Raw genomic sequence first — 17,668 nt, 5'->3', positions numbered from 1 at the left:
GTTAAATTTCCGAAAAGTTTCACAACCGCCTTTTTTTTTTTTTCTTTGGTCAAACTCACAACGGCCTATTAGCTCAGTTGGTTAGAGCGTCGTGCTAATAACGCGAAGGTCGCAGGTTCGAGACCTGCATGGGCCACATCATGTGCTATTGATTTTGCCATTTTGTCACCGGCCCGCTACTTTTTTTGATTGCCATGTAGCGGGCCAGCTCACTACTTTTCTAAAGCGTTATCATGCTTTTCTTTTCACAACGGCCTATTAGCTCAGTTGGTTAGAGCGTCGTGCTAATAACGCGAAGGTCGCAGGTTCGAGACCTGCATGGGCCATTCTGCAGCTATGATTTTGCCATTTTGTCACGGGCCGCTACTTTTGTAAAGCATCTTCATTCTGTTCTTTTCTATATGTGTTTTTGGAGTAGATTTGGAATACTTCTTGGTCTCTTTAAATCTTTCCATGATTAATACGTGTTTAGTTCTAAAATTTTGTCCTTTATCAATTTCTTCTTTTGGGAAACATAAGCTGCATCCCCGTCATGGATCAAGCTGCTCGCAAACATGTTGAAAAGCACTGGGCTCCAAATCAAGAAGTTAAGAGTTTTCCCGCTACTGAAAAAGTTCACCTTCAGTTTGGCATCTGACTATTCAAGATGAAGAGCAAATAAGGAAGTTGGCTGATCCTTTCGATCTTGTTAGCGAGAGACTTCTATCTTTGCCAATTGATTTGCCTGGCTTTGCTTACAATGGTGCAATCAAAGCAGGGAAAGCGTTGCGAAAAGAAGTGATGAAAATCATTAGGGAAAGAAAGGAGGAGGTAATGGAGAACAAAGGGGCAACAGAAAAACGAGACAGTCTGACGCAAATGCTTCTTTTCACAGATGAAGATGGCCAGTTCATGAGTGAAATGGAGATTGAAAACAACACATTAGCTCTTTTGCTGGCCAGCTACGAATCAGCCGGTAATGCAGTCACTTTTTGTCTTGAAACGCCTTGCTGAGCTTCCCCATATCTATGAAGAAGTCTTCAAAGGTACGAAACCTGATTTCATCAGAGTAGTTCAGGCGAATCATTTATTTTTTCATCATGCAAAGGTCACGTTATAGATTAATCATATTCTAAATCATTGATTGTTAAGCATAGAAATGATGGCAATTGCAAAGACAAAAGGTCCTGATGAGTTGCTAAATTGGGATGATATTGAGAAGATGAAGTACTCCTGGAGTGTTGCCCGTGAATCTTTTCGTGTAACACCAACTAATCAAGGATCTTTTAGAGAATCATTGGTGGATTTCGCTTATGCAGGTTTACTATCCCGAAAGGGTGGATGGTAGATTAAGAAACCTGGATAAAACATTATGCATGAAATCTTGAATAGTATCAATTTCTCACGTAAAGCACCTCGCATGAAATATATTATCCTCCTGATTGATTAGATTGAATAGTAATTTTGGCAGATATTTTGGAATGTAAACACAACACACAAGAATCCCAAGTATTTTCCCGATCCTGAGAAATTTGACCCAACAAGATTTGAGGGGAGCGGAACTGCACCATACACATTCGTGCCCTTTGGAGGGGGGCCAAGAATTTGCCCAGGAAGGGAATATGCTAAGATGGAAACACAAGTTTTCATGTATAATGTGGTGAAGAGATTCAAGCTGGAAAAGGCTATCCCAAATGAAAAGATAGCACATCGTGCAAGTTTTGTTCCTGTGAATGACCTCATGGAAATTAATCTCCAAGTATCTAATGAGTTGTTTATTGAAGTATATATTTCAAATTATGTATGTGCAAACTTATTTTGCATCTTCATTGGTCAAGTTAATGGAATTGCATTAGGTAATGTATATATGTATATTCTTGTCTCAGATTAAGTAGTTTACTTTCTTTTAACCCTGTTCTACGAGTAATGAAATGATAATTTCCTCCCGTCAAAAGTACGTACCATATTACCTGATCATGTTCTTTGTTTCTCAGATTGGAAGCGATTCATTGGCCATAAATCAGTACTTGCTTGATCATTCCAATTAATGGAGGCCTTCATCCTTTTGCCTTTTGTTCTCATGATTCCTCTATTGCTGTGTATCTTCCCTTTTTTCCTAATGAAGGGTTGCTCCAACAGGGTGAAACTTCCACCTGGAACATCCGGATGGCCATTGCTGGGAGAAAGCCTAGAATTTAGATTGTTAGGCCCCCAGAAATTCATAAACAATCGCATGGAAAAGTACTCAGAAGACGTATTCCAAACCTCATTATTGGGAGAACAAACGGCAATGTTTTGTGGTGCAGAAGGGAACAAGTTCATCTTCACGAATGACAACAAACTTGTATTCACATGGTTCCCTACATCACTAGCATTGGTATTATTTGCTGAATTTTTCGAGAATAGCTCAAGGAAATTATCCACTCCAAGGCGTAGATTTCAGTATAACAGTCATGGATCAAACTGCTCGCGAACATATTGAAAAAGAATGGGCTCCAGATCAAGAAGTCAAAGTACTGCCTCCGATGAAAAAGTACACATTCAGTTTGGCATGTTTTATATTCATGAATATTGCAGAAGCTGAGAAAATTAAGAAGTTGGCTGATCCTTTCGATATTGTCAGCAAGGGACTTCGTCTATCATTGCCAATTACTTTGCCTGGGTTTGCTTTCAAGGGCGCAATCAAAGCTGCAAAAGTGGTGCGTGAAGAGCTGGTGAAGATCATGCGGGAGAGAAAGAAGGAGCTAATGGAGAACAAAGAAAAAGAAGTCCAACCAGACGGTTTGACACAAATGCTTCTTTATAGATGATTGGGAGAAACACCTCGAGATAATAGTCTATCAAAGAGCATAATATTTAAGTCAAAAATCCAATTCTGACTCAAAAGGTTAAATTATTAGGTTTTGGGTCCTTAATTACAGGCTCTTTTTCGATTCCACTTTAATACTCAACAAAAGCCCAATTTATCAGTTAAAGTCACATTTTTTCCCAAATAGAACCCACTTTTCTTCAACATTCAAACTGCATTCTGGACCCCTGCCAACTTTTAGCTCCTTTGTCTAACACCAGTCGAAACCCTGCCAAATCCATGGCACACTTGGTCCAACACCAATCGAACTCCTTAGCACTTCGATCTACTATCAAGAAGAGAATTTTCACCGGTCCAACTCAGAGAAAAATCCATTTGCCCATAAGTAGGTCAGTCTCGCAACCTGAATCTCTGATACCAATTTGATAGGGAGAAACACCTAGAGAGAATTTACCAAAGAGCCCAATATATAAGTCCGAAACCCAATTCTGAGCCAAAAGTTTAAGCTATTAGGTCTTGGACACTTACTTGTATATTAACTACTCTTTCTCTATTTTTCGGACTAACGTGAGACATAATCCTTTACTCGTGAACCTAACAATACATACGAAGATGGCCAATTTATGAGTAAAATAGAGATCTGAATCAACATAATGGGTTTGTTGTTGGCCAACTATGAATCAACCAGTAATGCAGTCACCTTTGTCCTGATCAATTATAATAGTTACAACACTGCTACCAATAATTTTGGTAGGTATCTTGGAACGTAAACACAACTCACAAAAATCCCAAGTATTTCCTGATCCTGAGGAGTTTGATCCAACAAGATTTGAGGGGAGTGGACCGGATCATGTTCTTTGTTTCCCAGATTGGAAGCGATTCATTGGCCATAAATCCTCTGGGGTTGCTTCTTATACAATGACTTTCTTGATTGAGATGCTAAAATTTCCATTTTTGTGAAAAATTGGTTGTCAAGGGAAGAAGAGGATGTTATAAGAAGATACTCAAATCATTATAGAAAAAAATCTAGACCCAAGGCATGGTCAGAGATTATCTCCCATGATTTTCTTCTGGTTTTTTCTATTGTTGATGATCAACATGCATGGATCTATTTTTAAGAACTTCTAAAATCTTAATTTAAAAAAAAAAATACTAGTAACTTGTATCCATAATAACGTAGCTTCATCTATCCTTTTTTTTCATATTTTTTTCTTTAATATAAATTTTAAAATAGAGCATGAAGGAAGTAACACGTTTATAAGAAATTAGTCTAACTCTAATGTGCATTTGCATTCCGTTTTCCATTCTTTGCAAGTTGAACCTCAGGGTAATCAAAGACGCTTAGACGTTAAAAGAAAATCTCTATAACTTATAATTCTACCGTGTAAAAGCCTATAGGATAATACGTTGTAGTAGCATAATTTATCTATATAAAATTCTAACTATAGAATAAGAATATGTGAAAATTTCTATGTAGTTTCCCTATGTAAAAATTCGAACTATTGTTTCGATTGTAATTTTTCTTTAAAAAAATTTACATTTTCTGTGAATGCATTTTTCAATTAACCTTTTATCTCTTGTCCATCAAACTATTACAGTATACTTTTCTACAAAAATTTCAAAAAATAGCAATTAGAACGAGAAATTTTGAGATTTAAAAAATATACAATTTGTCAAAGCTTAGAGATAAGTGCATCTTCTATCTTTTTCGTTTCCTCTTTTTTTTTTCCTTCTTTTTTTCTGGTAAATAATTATGGGGGTATAGCAAATATGTGAAAAACTGCTATAATGATTTGGATTAATCATTGCTATACATGGTCAGTTTTGTATGAACAATAATTATGTAAAATTTAAATTTGAACTCCATATTTTATACATATATCATGCATCTAACGGTGATAATGTATATATGGTAAATCAAATGATTTTCCATGACACCAAATAGTAGCCTTGATGCTTGAAAATTTTACCCCTATACTCAAACAAAATGGTGAAACAGAAGAACATGGCTCCACCAATGCCTTCACAAGTCAGGACAAATGTACAACTAATTGGCGAGTCTATTTGCCACTGCCTTCACAATTCACGCGCACCACTTGTCTGGCAACTCATTTCACTCGCAACAAAGGAATCCCACATTCGCAGTTTCGCACACATTCCCCATTTCCCCTCTCTCAGTGTTTAATAGAGCTTTCTTTCTTTGGCTCGGTTCCAAAACTTTGCTCTCTACTAAGTGGAGTCGTGAATTTCTGGACAGGGAGAAATGGTGATGTCGCTTTCATACGCTCCTCCTGCTGCCATATCCACAGCTCCATCATCTTCTTCCTCTTCTTGTCTTGCTAGCAGCAGGGCTCTTCTTCCCACTTCTCGTACCTCTCATTTTCCCCGCATTTGCCACTCTGGGTAAGATTTTTTTCTTTTTTAATCCACTTAATTAGTATTACTCTTGATTTAATCATCAGCTCTTGTGATTGGAATAGTAGTTCTTTTTTTTTTTTTATTGGTTTGTTGTTAAAATAGAGAGAAAAGGGTCCTTGTGGTATGAAATCTTGTTGGATATGTGTATCTATCAAGACCCTTTTAAAATAGAGAGATTTGGCCGTTTCTTTTGTTTTTGTTTGGGGGTTTTAACTTTTAAAGATGATCAGCTCACAGAAATAAAATTTCATTAATAAATCTAGGCCTTTTGTTTGATTTCGTAAAGATAAAAAGGACAAACAAAAACCTCCCATAAGTTTTCTGAACTCTGGTTGATAGGATGGTAGCTTGGGTTTTTCCCTTGTTTTGCAATAGAGTTGTATACTTGTATAGCTTCAGCAAACTCCCAAAGGATATGGCTTTATGTGTCCACGATGAAGGGCACCATTATAGCATTAACCAAGACTTACAAAAAACTAGTTTGAAGTTACGTATACAGTGCCGAAAGCACATCGAGTATTGGATTTGCATAAAGTTCAACGTTACAAAAGGGTAGTAAGGAGAAAAGTTTAGTACAGGAAAAAAGTCGATGATCGTGAATAAGTTGGCTTTTATAAATGTAAAGTATCCAACCTGAATGTAATTTGACAGGGATATTTACTCAAGTATTGCCTTTCTGATTGTAAGTTAAAATATATATATTGTTGATTTTAATGGACTTCCAGAGATACAGAAGTCAACTTCTTGGATTTTTTCCTTCGATTTACTTAGTCTTCCCTTCCTTTCTGAAAGTTGAAGTATACTAGGTGGCTGTTTTTCTATGAAGAGCAATTCTTACATGGCTATAGAGGAAGTCTGGGGTTTTTGTGGCTCCATCCTTCAACACCTTTGTCCATTCAGTGAATTTTCCCAGTCCTTCATCAACACTAAGAGAACTAAGAAGGTGAGTATAGTTGGGAAGCATGGGGTTAAAGGGAAAGAGGGGATTCAAAGACTAGCAAAGTCATTGTCAGCGGTGCTTACACGTTAAACACTGTTAGTGCTGTGACGGACAGGAGCATCATCTGTAGCTTGAAGGAGCAGAGTTAGAGTTAGATGAATTTTGGTGGAGGGCAGGAGAAATATACATTTTAAACTAAATAAAATTTTAAAAAACCATTGAAACCGACACTAGTTTCTTGATTTTTGATAGAAGAGGTAAAATTTGAGTAAATAACACAAATTTGACAGGTTTTGTCAGCATATATGGCATTACTGCATATCTACAGACTGGGAAATGCTCAACTCAATGAAAACTCTTAGAACACAAGTTTATGACCTTCATTGGAAAGGCATGCACCTTGAAAGCCTTTTAAGTTAAAAGAAGACCTCTGCTTATGCTTATATGTTATTTGAGTGTACAATAAGCGAATTTACATGATGTTATCTGATATCAGCACATATATATTTCTGTGGCTGGGCGAGAGGGCGGAAGTTTTACATTTCATCAAACAGTATGCCAACTGGGGATTTATCTCTTTTGTATTTTGTATTCCTGTTCTTGGTGTTTTGTTAGTTATTTGAGGCTTGAGCTGATGCTGACATCTAGCTGTTCTTCTTTTTCCAAGCTCACATAGGGCTGGAATTAGATGTAGGTATGCAGGTGCTGGCATAAAAGAGAACGTCAATCCTGGCACTATTGATGTTGTGGCTGATGTCAAGACTGAGCGAGTATGACTAACAACTTCTTCTTTGTCTCAGATGAAGTTTCTTACAACTCTGTTTCCTTTTATCAAGTTTATCAATTGTGCATTCTATTATACCAGATTGTAGTATTAGGAGGTAGCGGTTTTGTTGGTTCTGCAATATGCAAAGCTGCTGTATCCAAGGGTATAGAGGTCATAAGTCTTAGCAGGTGTAAGTTTATCCAAAATTTGGCAATTTGATTCAATTTCTTTTACTCGTTCATTTACTCAATTTCTGCATTAAATTGCATGACTTTTGGGTTTTCTTAATCAATTTGTTCTTCTCTTGGATACCATGGACTATCATGTACTGGATTTTGAAAAAGAAAAAACAACATTTTGCAGGTCAGGACGCCCTTCTTACACAGGGTCATGGGTAGATCAGGTCACATGGAAGTCAGGCAGGTTCATAACTCTGTCATACCTCATCGAGGCTTTCCATTTTGTGGCTTATGTTTTTGTAACTTGACTGGAAGTATCATGCTCAAAAGGGTTCCAAATTTACTGGCCATTTTATGCAGTTCGTAGCATTTAGCCTTACCTTTACCTTGGCTAGTATAGCCTTTGGTTCTGTGCTCCCCTAATATACCTTCTCATGGTATTGGAAAGAACTCAAAACTGGGAATTTTGTAGTACCATCGGACTCCTGTAAATTGACTGCTACTTTTATCGGATGATTTGCTCCAGATGATGTAATAACTCAAGCTTATACTCCTTACAGATTGTGTATGTATGCTTGCTGCATGTATTTCTTGGATTATCTTTGTTCATAGGAAATGGAAACCAAGAATAGGCATCCTCTGCAGAATATGTGGTATGGAGCCAAGAACCCCTTGACTGTGTAAATCTGTAGAAAAAGGATGTCTGCACATATAGGAATGCCCATTGTGTTTCTGGTCCCACTGCCTTGGGAATTTAGACTAAAGTACAAATTTTCATGATGTTATGGAACATGACAACCTACTTTGTCAATGCAATGCAACTTTTTATGACTCTGGGCTTCATTCCGTGCTACAGTCAATGGGCAAGGAAAAATAGGCGAAACTAGTTATTCAGCTAAAGCACGGATGCTTTATGACATGAACTTGAAACTTTTCCACTGTTAACTTTAAATGCAGATCTCTCTTGGGATTTTGGGTTTTAATTTTTCTCTGGAGGCCTTATATCAGCTCTATGACCTGTACTTTCACCCACATGGGCAGATTGTTTTAGTCATTCTTCTTCCTGCAGGGGATGTTTTTTACGTTAACTGGGATGAAGTGCTTGTTGGGGCCACTACAGTTGTTTCAACTCTTGGTGGCTTTGGCAGTGAGGAACAAATGCTAAGAATTAATGGCGAGGCTAATGTCGTGGCAGTTAATGCTGCTAAAGATTTTGGTAAGACTTGTGAATCGTTTTGCTTATGAGTTTGCAATCGTAATGTAAATGGATTGAATTTCTCATTTAACGCTCTCTCTTTCAAATTTAGCTAAGTATTATGTTTGTCATTCTTTCTGTTGATATTAATAATCAAAACTCTATCAATGCTAATTTTATTGCAGTTATTTGTCATAAATACTTCAGTTTTAAACTACTTACTGCTGCCCAGATTAGTCGAAAACTAGTTATCAACTGCAAGAGGCTTTAGGTATCATACTGGCAAATATGCAATGCATTGTCAACAACGTCACATCAAAAAACCAAGATTGATCCCAAACCTTTGCATTTGTATCATCTGCCAGCAATGCTAGTATTGCTTGTGTTATGTCAGCACATGCTGATTTATTACTAATGTTTGAGTATGTTGATGATAAACAAAGATAAAAACTTCAGAAAGTAGTCACTAACATCTTTCCAGAAAAATTGTATGTAACACAAAATAAAGTTTGGTCAGGTTAGGTTCAACTCAGTGAGATGTCACAAACCTTGCACATGCATGGCCCATAAAGTGATAAAAATAAGTTCACGTTATGTGTCAGGTGGCATCCCTTAGAGCCTACAGATGGAAGAATTTACTTCTTTCTAAGAACTGGAGCTTTTGTACATGTCATACTTAGTCAATTTAAGACGGTATCTGCACTATGTAAATCATACAGCATTGATTTGTTAAGAGAAGGTTGTATATTTATGATTGCAAGCATCAATTTTGGCTGGACCTTAGTGAATACGAGTGAGGATGTTTACAGTTACGATGAGGATTATTTGGCCTAGCATCATCTTTTTCATCCTAAGAAACTAAATGTATTCACATACACAGCCGGGATTGTAATGAGTCTTGGAAAGCTAAAGTATAAGATTTTCTCTTTCATGCTTGCTTGCATGATGCTCCACAGATTGTTGCCAAATGCCTGTTTATTGTGTATGTCAATTGGTGTTACAACCATAAGACATACGAAGCACATGTTGAGGAAACCAAAAAACCGCAAATATGAAGGAAAAATCAAACAATGCGCTGTATGAAGACATTATCTATTTTGACTGAAAACCTAATGGGGTGAAACCTCAAAAAAATTGATATCACCTATGCCAACGAGCCCTCTCGATGTTTGTCATTCGTATGTTCTAGAAAAAATATATATGTGTTACATGCAAGTGTCTGTCTTCAGCTAATTTATAATGGAACATGATTTGGACGGTTTTCTCCCATTTGCAACAACGATTCTTCCTTTCCTCTGTCAATTGCAGGGATCTCTAAGTTCATCTTAATATCGGTGCATGATTATAATCTGCCATCCTTCCTACTTAATTCGGGATACTTCACTGGAAAGAGGAAAGCAGAGTCTGAGGTTCTCTCAAAGTATCCAAACTCAGGTACTTCTATCCACCCCTTCTTCGTTTTCGAAACTCAGATACTTCTCCGTCACATTAGTCCAAGCATCAACAACTTGACAAAAATAATATAGCCAGCAGAATGTGTTCCAAGAAATGGTATTCATTATCTTAGATTTGAGTGCAACAGGTGTTGTGTTGAGACCTGCTTTCATCTATGGAAAGAGGAAGGTTGATGGCTTTGAGATACCTCTAGATGTTATAGGGGAACCACTTGACAGATTTCTGAGTGCTACGGAAAACTTTATTAAACCTTTGAGCTCTCTGCCTGGCTCTGATTTGCTCTTGGCTCCACCAGTCAGTGTAGACGATGTCGCCTATGCAGTGATAAATGCTATCGGAGATGACGGCTTTTTTGGAGTATTCACTATTGAGCAAATAAAGGAAGCAGCGGCTGCAATTAGAAGCTGAAAAACATCCTGATACATGATTCACCATACTTCCGACAACCCTTGAATTGCTTCAATTCAAGTAATATGTTACTGTTTCTTTAAGCAAACAACGTTTGTTACTTTTGTCTTCTACGCTTAGAGAGAATCATATGTTAGCAAAAGAATCGCGACATTTTCTTTTCTAATCACTGCTGGATCAGACATTCAGCTGAATCAAATATAGCACCAACAGTTACAATTTCTGCGCTTCTGGCCTGAGTTCTCTCATTTTTAAGTCGAACTTTTTAACTTCTAAGAGAGAATTCCAAGGCATGACATTGGTGCTGGCAGTAGGTTCAGCCATTTAAATGCCTGTCAGAATAAAGTCTCAGATCAGCATTAACTGAAAGAGAAAGATTTTGTACGTGAGATCCAGCTCGTCAAGCTTGGCTGGCAACGTTAGATTTTGGCTTGTGGCATCAAATTACTGCCGACGGAAAGTTGCTTGGTTCATTATCTTCGCTTCCAGATTCGCAATTGTAGAAGACAATTTTTCTACCTACCGAATATTAGCTCTCTTATAAGATGCCAATGGCCAATATTGCGACTTTACAAGGATCCGTTGATACTTCCTCAAATATCCCCTGGTACAGAGAAGAAACTACACACATAGCTGTCTAACAAAGGAGTCCAGAGTTTTGAGACGAGCTTGCATTGCTGCCTGGTCATGGCATGGGTACCATAATCCCACTTCTCGTTTGCCATTAGATGTTAATAGAGCAAGATCTTCATTGCACACATGACGGATACAAGTTCTTGAAGAATCAAATTTTCTTTGCTGAAACATGCGAGGCTTAGTCATGTCCGTGCCTAGCAGAAGACTGCTCGGTAAGATACCTGGATCACAATGTGGAAGTGTTATTAGATCGAAGACATCAAATTTATCATGAACTGAAATAACAACATTACAACAGATAATATTTGGAAAAAAAAAAATGGGCTAGCAATACAGAACTCAACCGTGGAAGATAAACCCTCAGAGGGAAGGGATGATTAGTATCAACACGTAATGGGAGTATTTACATAGATATTTCTTAATCAATTTAAAGAAATATTGGGCTTTTGCAATTTCCAAAATTATAGAAGTCGATATCTTGAAAATCAACTTCAACCATAACAACTTTGAAGTCGATAATCAGAACTTTGACTTTTAAGAGTGAAACCACCAATAATCCTCACTATATGATCTCTCCCTCATCATGCTCCTTTTAATACTTCAATGGCAATCCCCGGCAAAACCACCAACACCGCTCAGAGAGACCCCCCAACTCCTCCCTTCAAAATGCGGCAGCAACTAACATTTCTTCTGTGACAGCAACTACCATTGCTACCGCGGCAGCAACTCACGTTTGTTCACCCTCAAGCCCCTCTGCACTTGAAGAGAATGAAAGAACACTCCCATAATCCCACTGATTTGGATGGAGGTTTCTAGAAAAAGTTCAAATATATAATGAAGATACTCAACTATGTGGGTTGCATTTAAATTGCTGATGATTTAAGGCATACAATGAATGTAATTATTTAATCTTGCAGTTGGTTGACCACAACTTCAGGTTAGAAAGGTTAAAATATTTTACTTCATCATCTGGGCAACTGGATGTCATTTGTGTTGGAGTTCAGCTTTTTAAGCGGTTAAAATATTTTACTTCATGTTATTTGCATGTGTTGTTCGTGTTTGGATCTTTAATCATAAAATGGTGTCAGGGAGGCTTTAGACTATGTCTGTGCATCTTAAACTGGTTGTTGTTGGAGGAGATAGATGCTGAAGGAAAATGGTTGATGTCCAAGACATAGATGCTGGGAGGAAGGGAAGAGAGAGAGAGAGAGGAGGAGGAGAAGTCAAATTAAAAAGCACAAAGCAGGAATGAGAGGCAAAACAGTGAACAACGTGGTTATTTCCTTTAAGTCGACTTCCATTGTTTTGGAAGGCAAAATAAAGGTGCAATAATTTTTGAAATTTGATTAAAAAAAATAAAAACTACAATTTCATGGAAGAAACCCAAAGGAGTTTAGATGCAGATTTCAGATTGTAGTCTCAAGTGTTACCCTCAAAGAGCCAGACCCAACATGAGACAAAGCAGATAAGCTAGTCATGTACATACCTTGGGAACCAAGTCGTAAGTTCCAGACATACATCTAAAAAATGTTTTAACAGATTTTATCGCCTGCTGATAAGCCTCTTGGGCAGATATTGTAATCACTTAGCACAGAGTTATCAAGTTCCATTTTTGTGCTATTCCGGTAATGAGCACTATTTCCTATGGGATTTTGTCGAGGTTACCCCAACATGAAGTTACCTTTGTATGTTATTTTTTTTCGCTGAGTGCTACTTCCAAGTGAACTAGACCACCACAAGAGCTTACTTCAAACCAAAACAAGAATATAATTTGCCACAATTGATTTTAAGTGCCAATATCAGGTTTAGAATTATTTCTCTCTGAATGCAGCATAATTTACGGTATCGAAACAGGAGACTCTCCCATACTTACTTGCCAGTGTAGAAACCAGCAGAATACCAAGCATTCAAAACAACAGTAAGATCTGTTTCCGAACTGGTACTTTTCTCCAAATGACACAAATTTTTCTGTGACTGTTTCTCTTTCCCTGCAATTCAATTACAAAAGTAGAGGAGGCAGTAATGAGTAAAGTCCTCAGATGTAGATCCAAAATATGATTGTTTCACCATATTATGGCACCAACATACTAAATAATTGAATAACATAAATCCGCAAGGTGCAGGCATAGCAACCTACGTATATGTCAAACTTGCAAATATTAAAACACAGTAGTCAAATACATAGGATAATTAAATCTTAGACAACTATCACAAGATGAAGAATTTTGCACCAATAAGAGATGTAGTGTTATGTTGTTATACTTTGAAGTCCGGTAAAAATTCTCTTAGAAGAAACAAACGTTCTGTTCTACAGATTAAGGATCAGTACATTGGTCACTGTAAAATCTTTTCTCCCAGTAAATTTATCAGTGAATACAAATGTCGGAAAAGGTTACTTTATAGCACTAATTATAAAGCAATAATTCAAGCTCAAAACTGCCTAACAATTAAAGATAAAAGCCCAAAAACTTTTCACATCGTAATCTCCAAAGAGTAGAAAAGGAAAAGAATTATGAAAAATCTAGTGTGCTGAATAGACGAACAATATTTAGTTCTGACATTGCGGTTTGCTAATGTCCAAAAAGTCTGCCAGTCATCGTAAAACTACTTGATAATGTCAATTTGTGTAATAACTTATTACAAGAAAAGCTAAACCAAATGCAATGTTTATTATGATTTGGCAATATGCATCAGTAAGGGTTTGACTATTGCGAGAGTAAATAGCAATCAGTTGTTCAATAAGGCAACTACAACAATCACTTCTGTGTTTATTAAGTCATATGCAGAAATTTGATTCATCATCGAACATACCATGACATGATAGCTAAAAGCTATTAATCAAATCTAAATGCTGTAATACAGTAGTTCAACTAGACGCTCCAAAATCAGCCTAATCAGCAAATATCTGATACAGAAGCAAGACGAAGATCCACAGCCTGCAAAAATTTTGAAGAATCCCATTGCCTCCTTTTTGTTGATTTTATCTTTAGGCTTTGTGGAGTATTTGTATTTCTACAATATGTAAGTATCAAGTTACCACCAATTAAATAGAGATGATGTACTGGTATATTCAGTAGTACTTTTTAGAACCATCAGTCCTTCGTTTCCCCCTTGTCACAACCCAGTGGACCCATCAGGAGCAGAGCAACAATGCTCATTAGATTACTAAACACAGCAGATTTGACAATTGAGGACATTCCTGATACATGCCATGTTAACTACAAGAACATTTGAGTTATATTTCTCTAACATTTATGTCATGGTGATGCAGGTTTGTGCCCAAAGAGGGTGGTATATACATTGTTTGAGGTTATAAGCAAGAAAGCCATCTTTACCTTCATTTACAGAAGCATCACAATTAGCGCAAGCTTGTTCCTTCAAGGAAGACAGTGCTTGTTCTGCAGCAAACATTGCTGTTTTAACAGAATCAGTTTCTCCTGGAGATGTTAAGTTTTTAGTAGTAGCACCTTTTGCAGAAGCATTGCAAGAGTTTCCAGCACAAGCTCCACCAGAGAAATAACAAGGTACTGAAGTGCATGGAGCTACCCAACTTTGACACCCATAAGGACAGAAAGAACTTGGAACTGTTGGATAAGCTTGGGAAGTAGAGGTTTCAGGCTCTTGAGACACGGAAGCAGTTAAACCAGAATCATAATTCCAATAACCAAACTGGTTAAGTTGCTGCAGAATCTTTTGCCTCTGATCCTCAAGCTCATAATATTTGTTTACCAACTGATTGTAGTGTTCAGTAGTCTGCAAGTTTAGATAACCCACAGGCTCTTGATGGATGCCTTGCCCAGTAGATGAAACTACATGGTCTTCAGGAGCTTCTGATTCCAAAAAAGATGATTCTTTGACAGTTGGCACATTACCATTTTCTTCTGTTTCAGCAGCGCTGTTTGATGGAACCTTGTTGTCATCACTTATCTCATCAACTCTTCATCAACAAAGAAGAAGAAATCAGACTTATGATGAAGATTATCAGCCCAACAATTACAAATACATTGGAGTTCTTCCACAAAACATGAAAAATATCAACAATCAAGCACCATACAGACACCCAAAAAAAGATTGGCTCAACAATTATAGTTGCCAAACTCCTGTCACTACAGTTTTTATTTCCCTATCACACATTACGAGTATATGCAAATAACTCTTCCTAAATGAAATTCATTTTGGTCCAGTCTTGGTTCATGATACAAAGTGTGAAGAAGCCGTCCAATTCTCATTCACGTTAATTGTTAAAACTCCAACTATTTTCTCCCCTTTATGAATCTTTGACCAGACAGAAGAAACCCTCCCCCATCCCGAACACACACACAACACCACCCACACGCTGAGAGTTGATTATACTACTTTGAAGCGCTATAACTGCTCCAAAATGCAATTTACTGAACCAACATTTACAGACTTCTGTTTTTTAATTTTTCTTCTGCGTCACAACAAGGATTTCAATACATCTTTAGATCACAAAAATCAAACACATGCTGTCCCAATATTCAACCATCAACCGAAGACTCGCAAGAAAGAAACAACTCGACAATATTTGAACTGTCTAGCTGTCAAGTTATAAAATTCTCAACGAAATATCAACTAGTAATGAGCTGGATAATCAGACATTCCTCCTAATTCTAGTACTGCGTTCTACACAGGCCACCAAGTTTCCCTAACCCCTAGACAAAATAAACGAAAAATGAGACAAATAAGAGTAAGAAAAGGGATTGCTTTCCAGTTAGTTATGAACACACCTTCCAGCATGTTCTTGACCATCAGCTGAGCTGACTTGGCTTCCTTGAATATGCATTTTCTGGAAATCATCAAGATTGAAAGAAACATGAGCATGAATATATGATTATGATAAATCAACATATCTGTCTCAAAAACAACCACGGAACCACCTAATGAAAATGAAGTATTTCAGTACACTATCGAAAACAAAAGTTAAAGCTCCTTGACTCCTTTCTTTTCTTTTACTATTGGTATAGTTATCCAAAAAGACAACAAAAAAAACTGAGTTCCAAAAGACAAAAAAAAGAATATTGGTGCAGAAAGAACAAAACCCAGAAAGGTTTAAAGGAGGAAGAGGAGTTGACATACCTTGTACTTGGAGATGGCATCATTGAAGGCGTTAATCAGGGCAGAATCGTCCCACAGTTCATCTTGCTTATTTTTCCTCATCTTGATTACCTTTTTTTTTTTTTTTTTTTTTTTTCAAATAGAGAGTTATCAAGCCAGTTTATTACAGTTGCAGAATCTCTCTGTTTCCAGTTCCAACCCGAGAAATAGGGGTTTTTTGGTGGAACGTTTATGCCAATCCGACCCTCTAAAGTATGTAAAAATCAAATTTTGGCCCTCTAAATTAGAAACGTTCTGATTTTATCCAAATTGAAACAATTGTTCTAATTTGGTCCTTCCATCCAACTTCATTAGGGATGGCAATTGAGGCGGGTACTTGCGGACTAATGGAGTGGGGGTTGGGGTGGAGGGGGAGGAACGGGGTGGGAGGCAGGGGAGTGTATATATATATATATATATATATATATATATATATATATAATATTTAATTTAATTAATTATAAACTTATAATAATGATATCATTAGTTATAAGTATTATATAATGTATATTAATATATGTAATATAATATAATTGATATTGTCAATTATACTAATAATTATACATGTCTATTAATAGAAATTATTAATTAGTTATACTAAATTAACTAATACATTTATACTAAATTCCTAATTACACTTAACACAATAATACTTTTTTCTCAAAAAATACAATAATAACTTAGTGATTGTATTTATTTCAAAAGTGAAACCTTAATTACCTTAGTTGTATTTGTTTCATCATGTTGGATTGTATTCAAATAGTTTTTGTTTGATTATTTTTATGGATTTCAATTGTAAAATTACAATGGATAATGACTTGGTGATGTGTTGATATTTTAGTACTTAATTATTTGCTAAAATTTGACTACAATTAAATTATATGAAAAATTTTTATAAATCCTGTAGGTGCCCCGCGTAGGGGGCTAGGGAGAGGTCCCTCACCTCGTTGCCATTCCTAAACGTCATCCAAATTTTGATATTTGATGGGTCAGTCAGAGGCATAAATGCATATTTTAAAATATGGATAGAGTTCGATTGAAGAACCACAATTTATACTCCTTCATCTCATTTTGATAGTATTGGTTTTTTTTCACACAATTTAAAAAAAATTAATTAACTTTGTTGAAGAGTAAATTTAGCTTACTAGTTTCATAAAATACTCTTACATTAGTATTAGAAGTATGACTAATAACTATACCTATACATTAATTACAACAATAACACAATGGAAAGTTGCACCATTCAAGGAATAAATCCAAACAATTAAAGAATAAAGTAAATTATAACTGATAATAAAGTATATTAAATAAGGGTATTTTTAGAGAAATTACAAATTAATTATATTTGAAAAGTGAACTATAATTTGGAACGGATGAAAAAGGAAAATAAAACTATCAAAGTCGAATGGAAGGATTTTTTTCTCTCTCAGTTTAAAGATTTAAATTTTGGTTTTCAACCACTTTTTAATAGCAGTAAGTGACACTAATCCTAAAAAAGTTTATACTTAACTCTTAAATTTTTAATCCAAAATTTTTAGTATAGACAGTAGAATACCAAGTTAGGTCTATCTATCTTTCAGCCCAATTTTGCACGTATAACCTATTTATTTTGCATGTTTTTGTAAACTAATAATTGTGTTTGTAATTTGGTGAATATGCCATAAGGGAAAATCGTTCAAAACGTCATTTACATTTTACAAAATAACTTTTTTCGTCCCTCACTTTTAAAAGTGTAATTTTACGTCCCTTACAAAGTTACATTGGTCAT

The 17,668-nt window shown here is 36.3% G+C and overlaps 2 protein-coding genes and 2 non-coding genes across 7 annotated transcripts; 3 read left to right on the top strand and 1 right to left on the bottom strand.

Moving 5' to 3' along the window:
* Positions 1-62: 62 nt before the first annotated feature.
* On the top strand, positions 63-136 carry TRNAI-AAU (transfer RNA isoleucine (anticodon AAU)). The gene has a single exon. It is a non-coding gene; the product is annotated as a tRNA-Ile (tRNA).
* Positions 137-252: 116 nt separating this feature from the next.
* On the top strand, positions 253-326 carry TRNAI-AAU (transfer RNA isoleucine (anticodon AAU)). Its single transcript has one exon. It is a non-coding gene; the product is annotated as a tRNA-Ile (tRNA).
* A 4,528-nt stretch (positions 327-4,854) lies between these two features.
* LOC113706920 (uncharacterized protein At1g32220, chloroplastic-like) lies at positions 4,855-10,372 on the top strand. The gene is made up of 7 exons (XM_027228986.2): positions 4,855-5,191; positions 6,814-6,916; positions 7,012-7,100; positions 7,276-7,331; positions 8,161-8,307; positions 9,595-9,720; positions 9,869-10,372. Exons 1-7 carry the CDS (start codon positions 5,052-5,054, stop codon positions 10,147-10,149), a joined length of 942 nt encoding a protein of 313 aa, XP_027084787.1. The 5' UTR covers positions 4,855-5,051; the 3' UTR covers positions 10,150-10,372.
* Positions 10,373-10,659: 287 nt separating this feature from the next.
* LOC113706921 (uncharacterized) lies at positions 10,660-16,269 on the bottom strand. Of its 4 annotated transcripts, none has more exons than XM_027228988.2 (5): positions 15,883-16,269; positions 15,534-15,592; positions 14,121-14,722; positions 12,659-12,773; positions 10,660-11,006 (listed from the first exon to the last, which is right to left on the bottom strand). In XM_027228988.2, exons 1-5 carry the CDS (start codon positions 15,961-15,963, stop codon positions 10,964-10,966), a joined length of 900 nt encoding a protein of 299 aa, XP_027084789.1. In that variant the 5' UTR covers positions 15,964-16,269; the 3' UTR covers positions 10,660-10,963. The 4 variants fall into 4 exon arrangements, with proteins under 4 accessions (XP_027084789.1, XP_027084788.1, XP_027084790.1 ...); XM_027228987.2 differs by lacking the exon at positions 10,660-11,006 and adding an exon at positions 11,134-11,597; XM_027228989.2 differs by lacking the exon at positions 10,660-11,006 and adding an exon at positions 11,134-11,543.
* Between the last annotated feature and the right edge of the window lie 1,399 nt (positions 16,270-17,668).

This window comes from Coffea arabica, chromosome 8c, assembly GCF_036785885.1.
Source record: "Coffea arabica cultivar ET-39 chromosome 8c, Coffea Arabica ET-39 HiFi, whole genome shotgun sequence".
In the NCBI taxonomy this organism is placed as follows: Eukaryota; Viridiplantae; Streptophyta; class Magnoliopsida; order Gentianales; family Rubiaceae; genus Coffea; species Coffea arabica.
Note: the sequence above shows the minus strand (reverse complement) of the source record. Positions and strands in the feature narration are given on the sequence as shown.

Bases quoted from the DNA above. Each gene is read 5' to 3' on its own strand.
- LOC113706920 (XM_027228986.2), top strand. From the start codon at position 5,052: ATGGTGATGTCGCTTTCATACGCTCCTCCTGCTGCCATATCCACAGCT. The intron at 5,192-6,813 runs GTAAGATTTTTT...TCTTTTTCCAAG, and splicing joins CCCCGCATTTGCCACTCTGG to CTCACATAGGGCTGGAATTA. The intron at 7,101-7,275 runs GTGTAAGTTTAT...AACATTTTGCAG, and splicing joins GAGGTCATAAGTCTTAGCAG to GTCAGGACGCCCTTCTTACA.
- LOC113706921 (XM_027228987.2), bottom strand. From the start codon at position 15,963: ATGAGGAAAAATAAGCAAGATGAACTGTGGGACGATTCTGCCCTGATT. The intron at 12,774-14,120 runs GTAAAGATGGCT...ATTGAATTGCAG, and splicing joins TGATGCTTCTGTAAATGAAG to GGAAAGAGAAACAGTCACAG. The intron at 11,598-12,658 runs GTAAGTATGGGA...AACTTTTTCTAG, and splicing joins GCTGGTTTCTACACTGGCAA to AAACCTCCATCCAAATCAGT.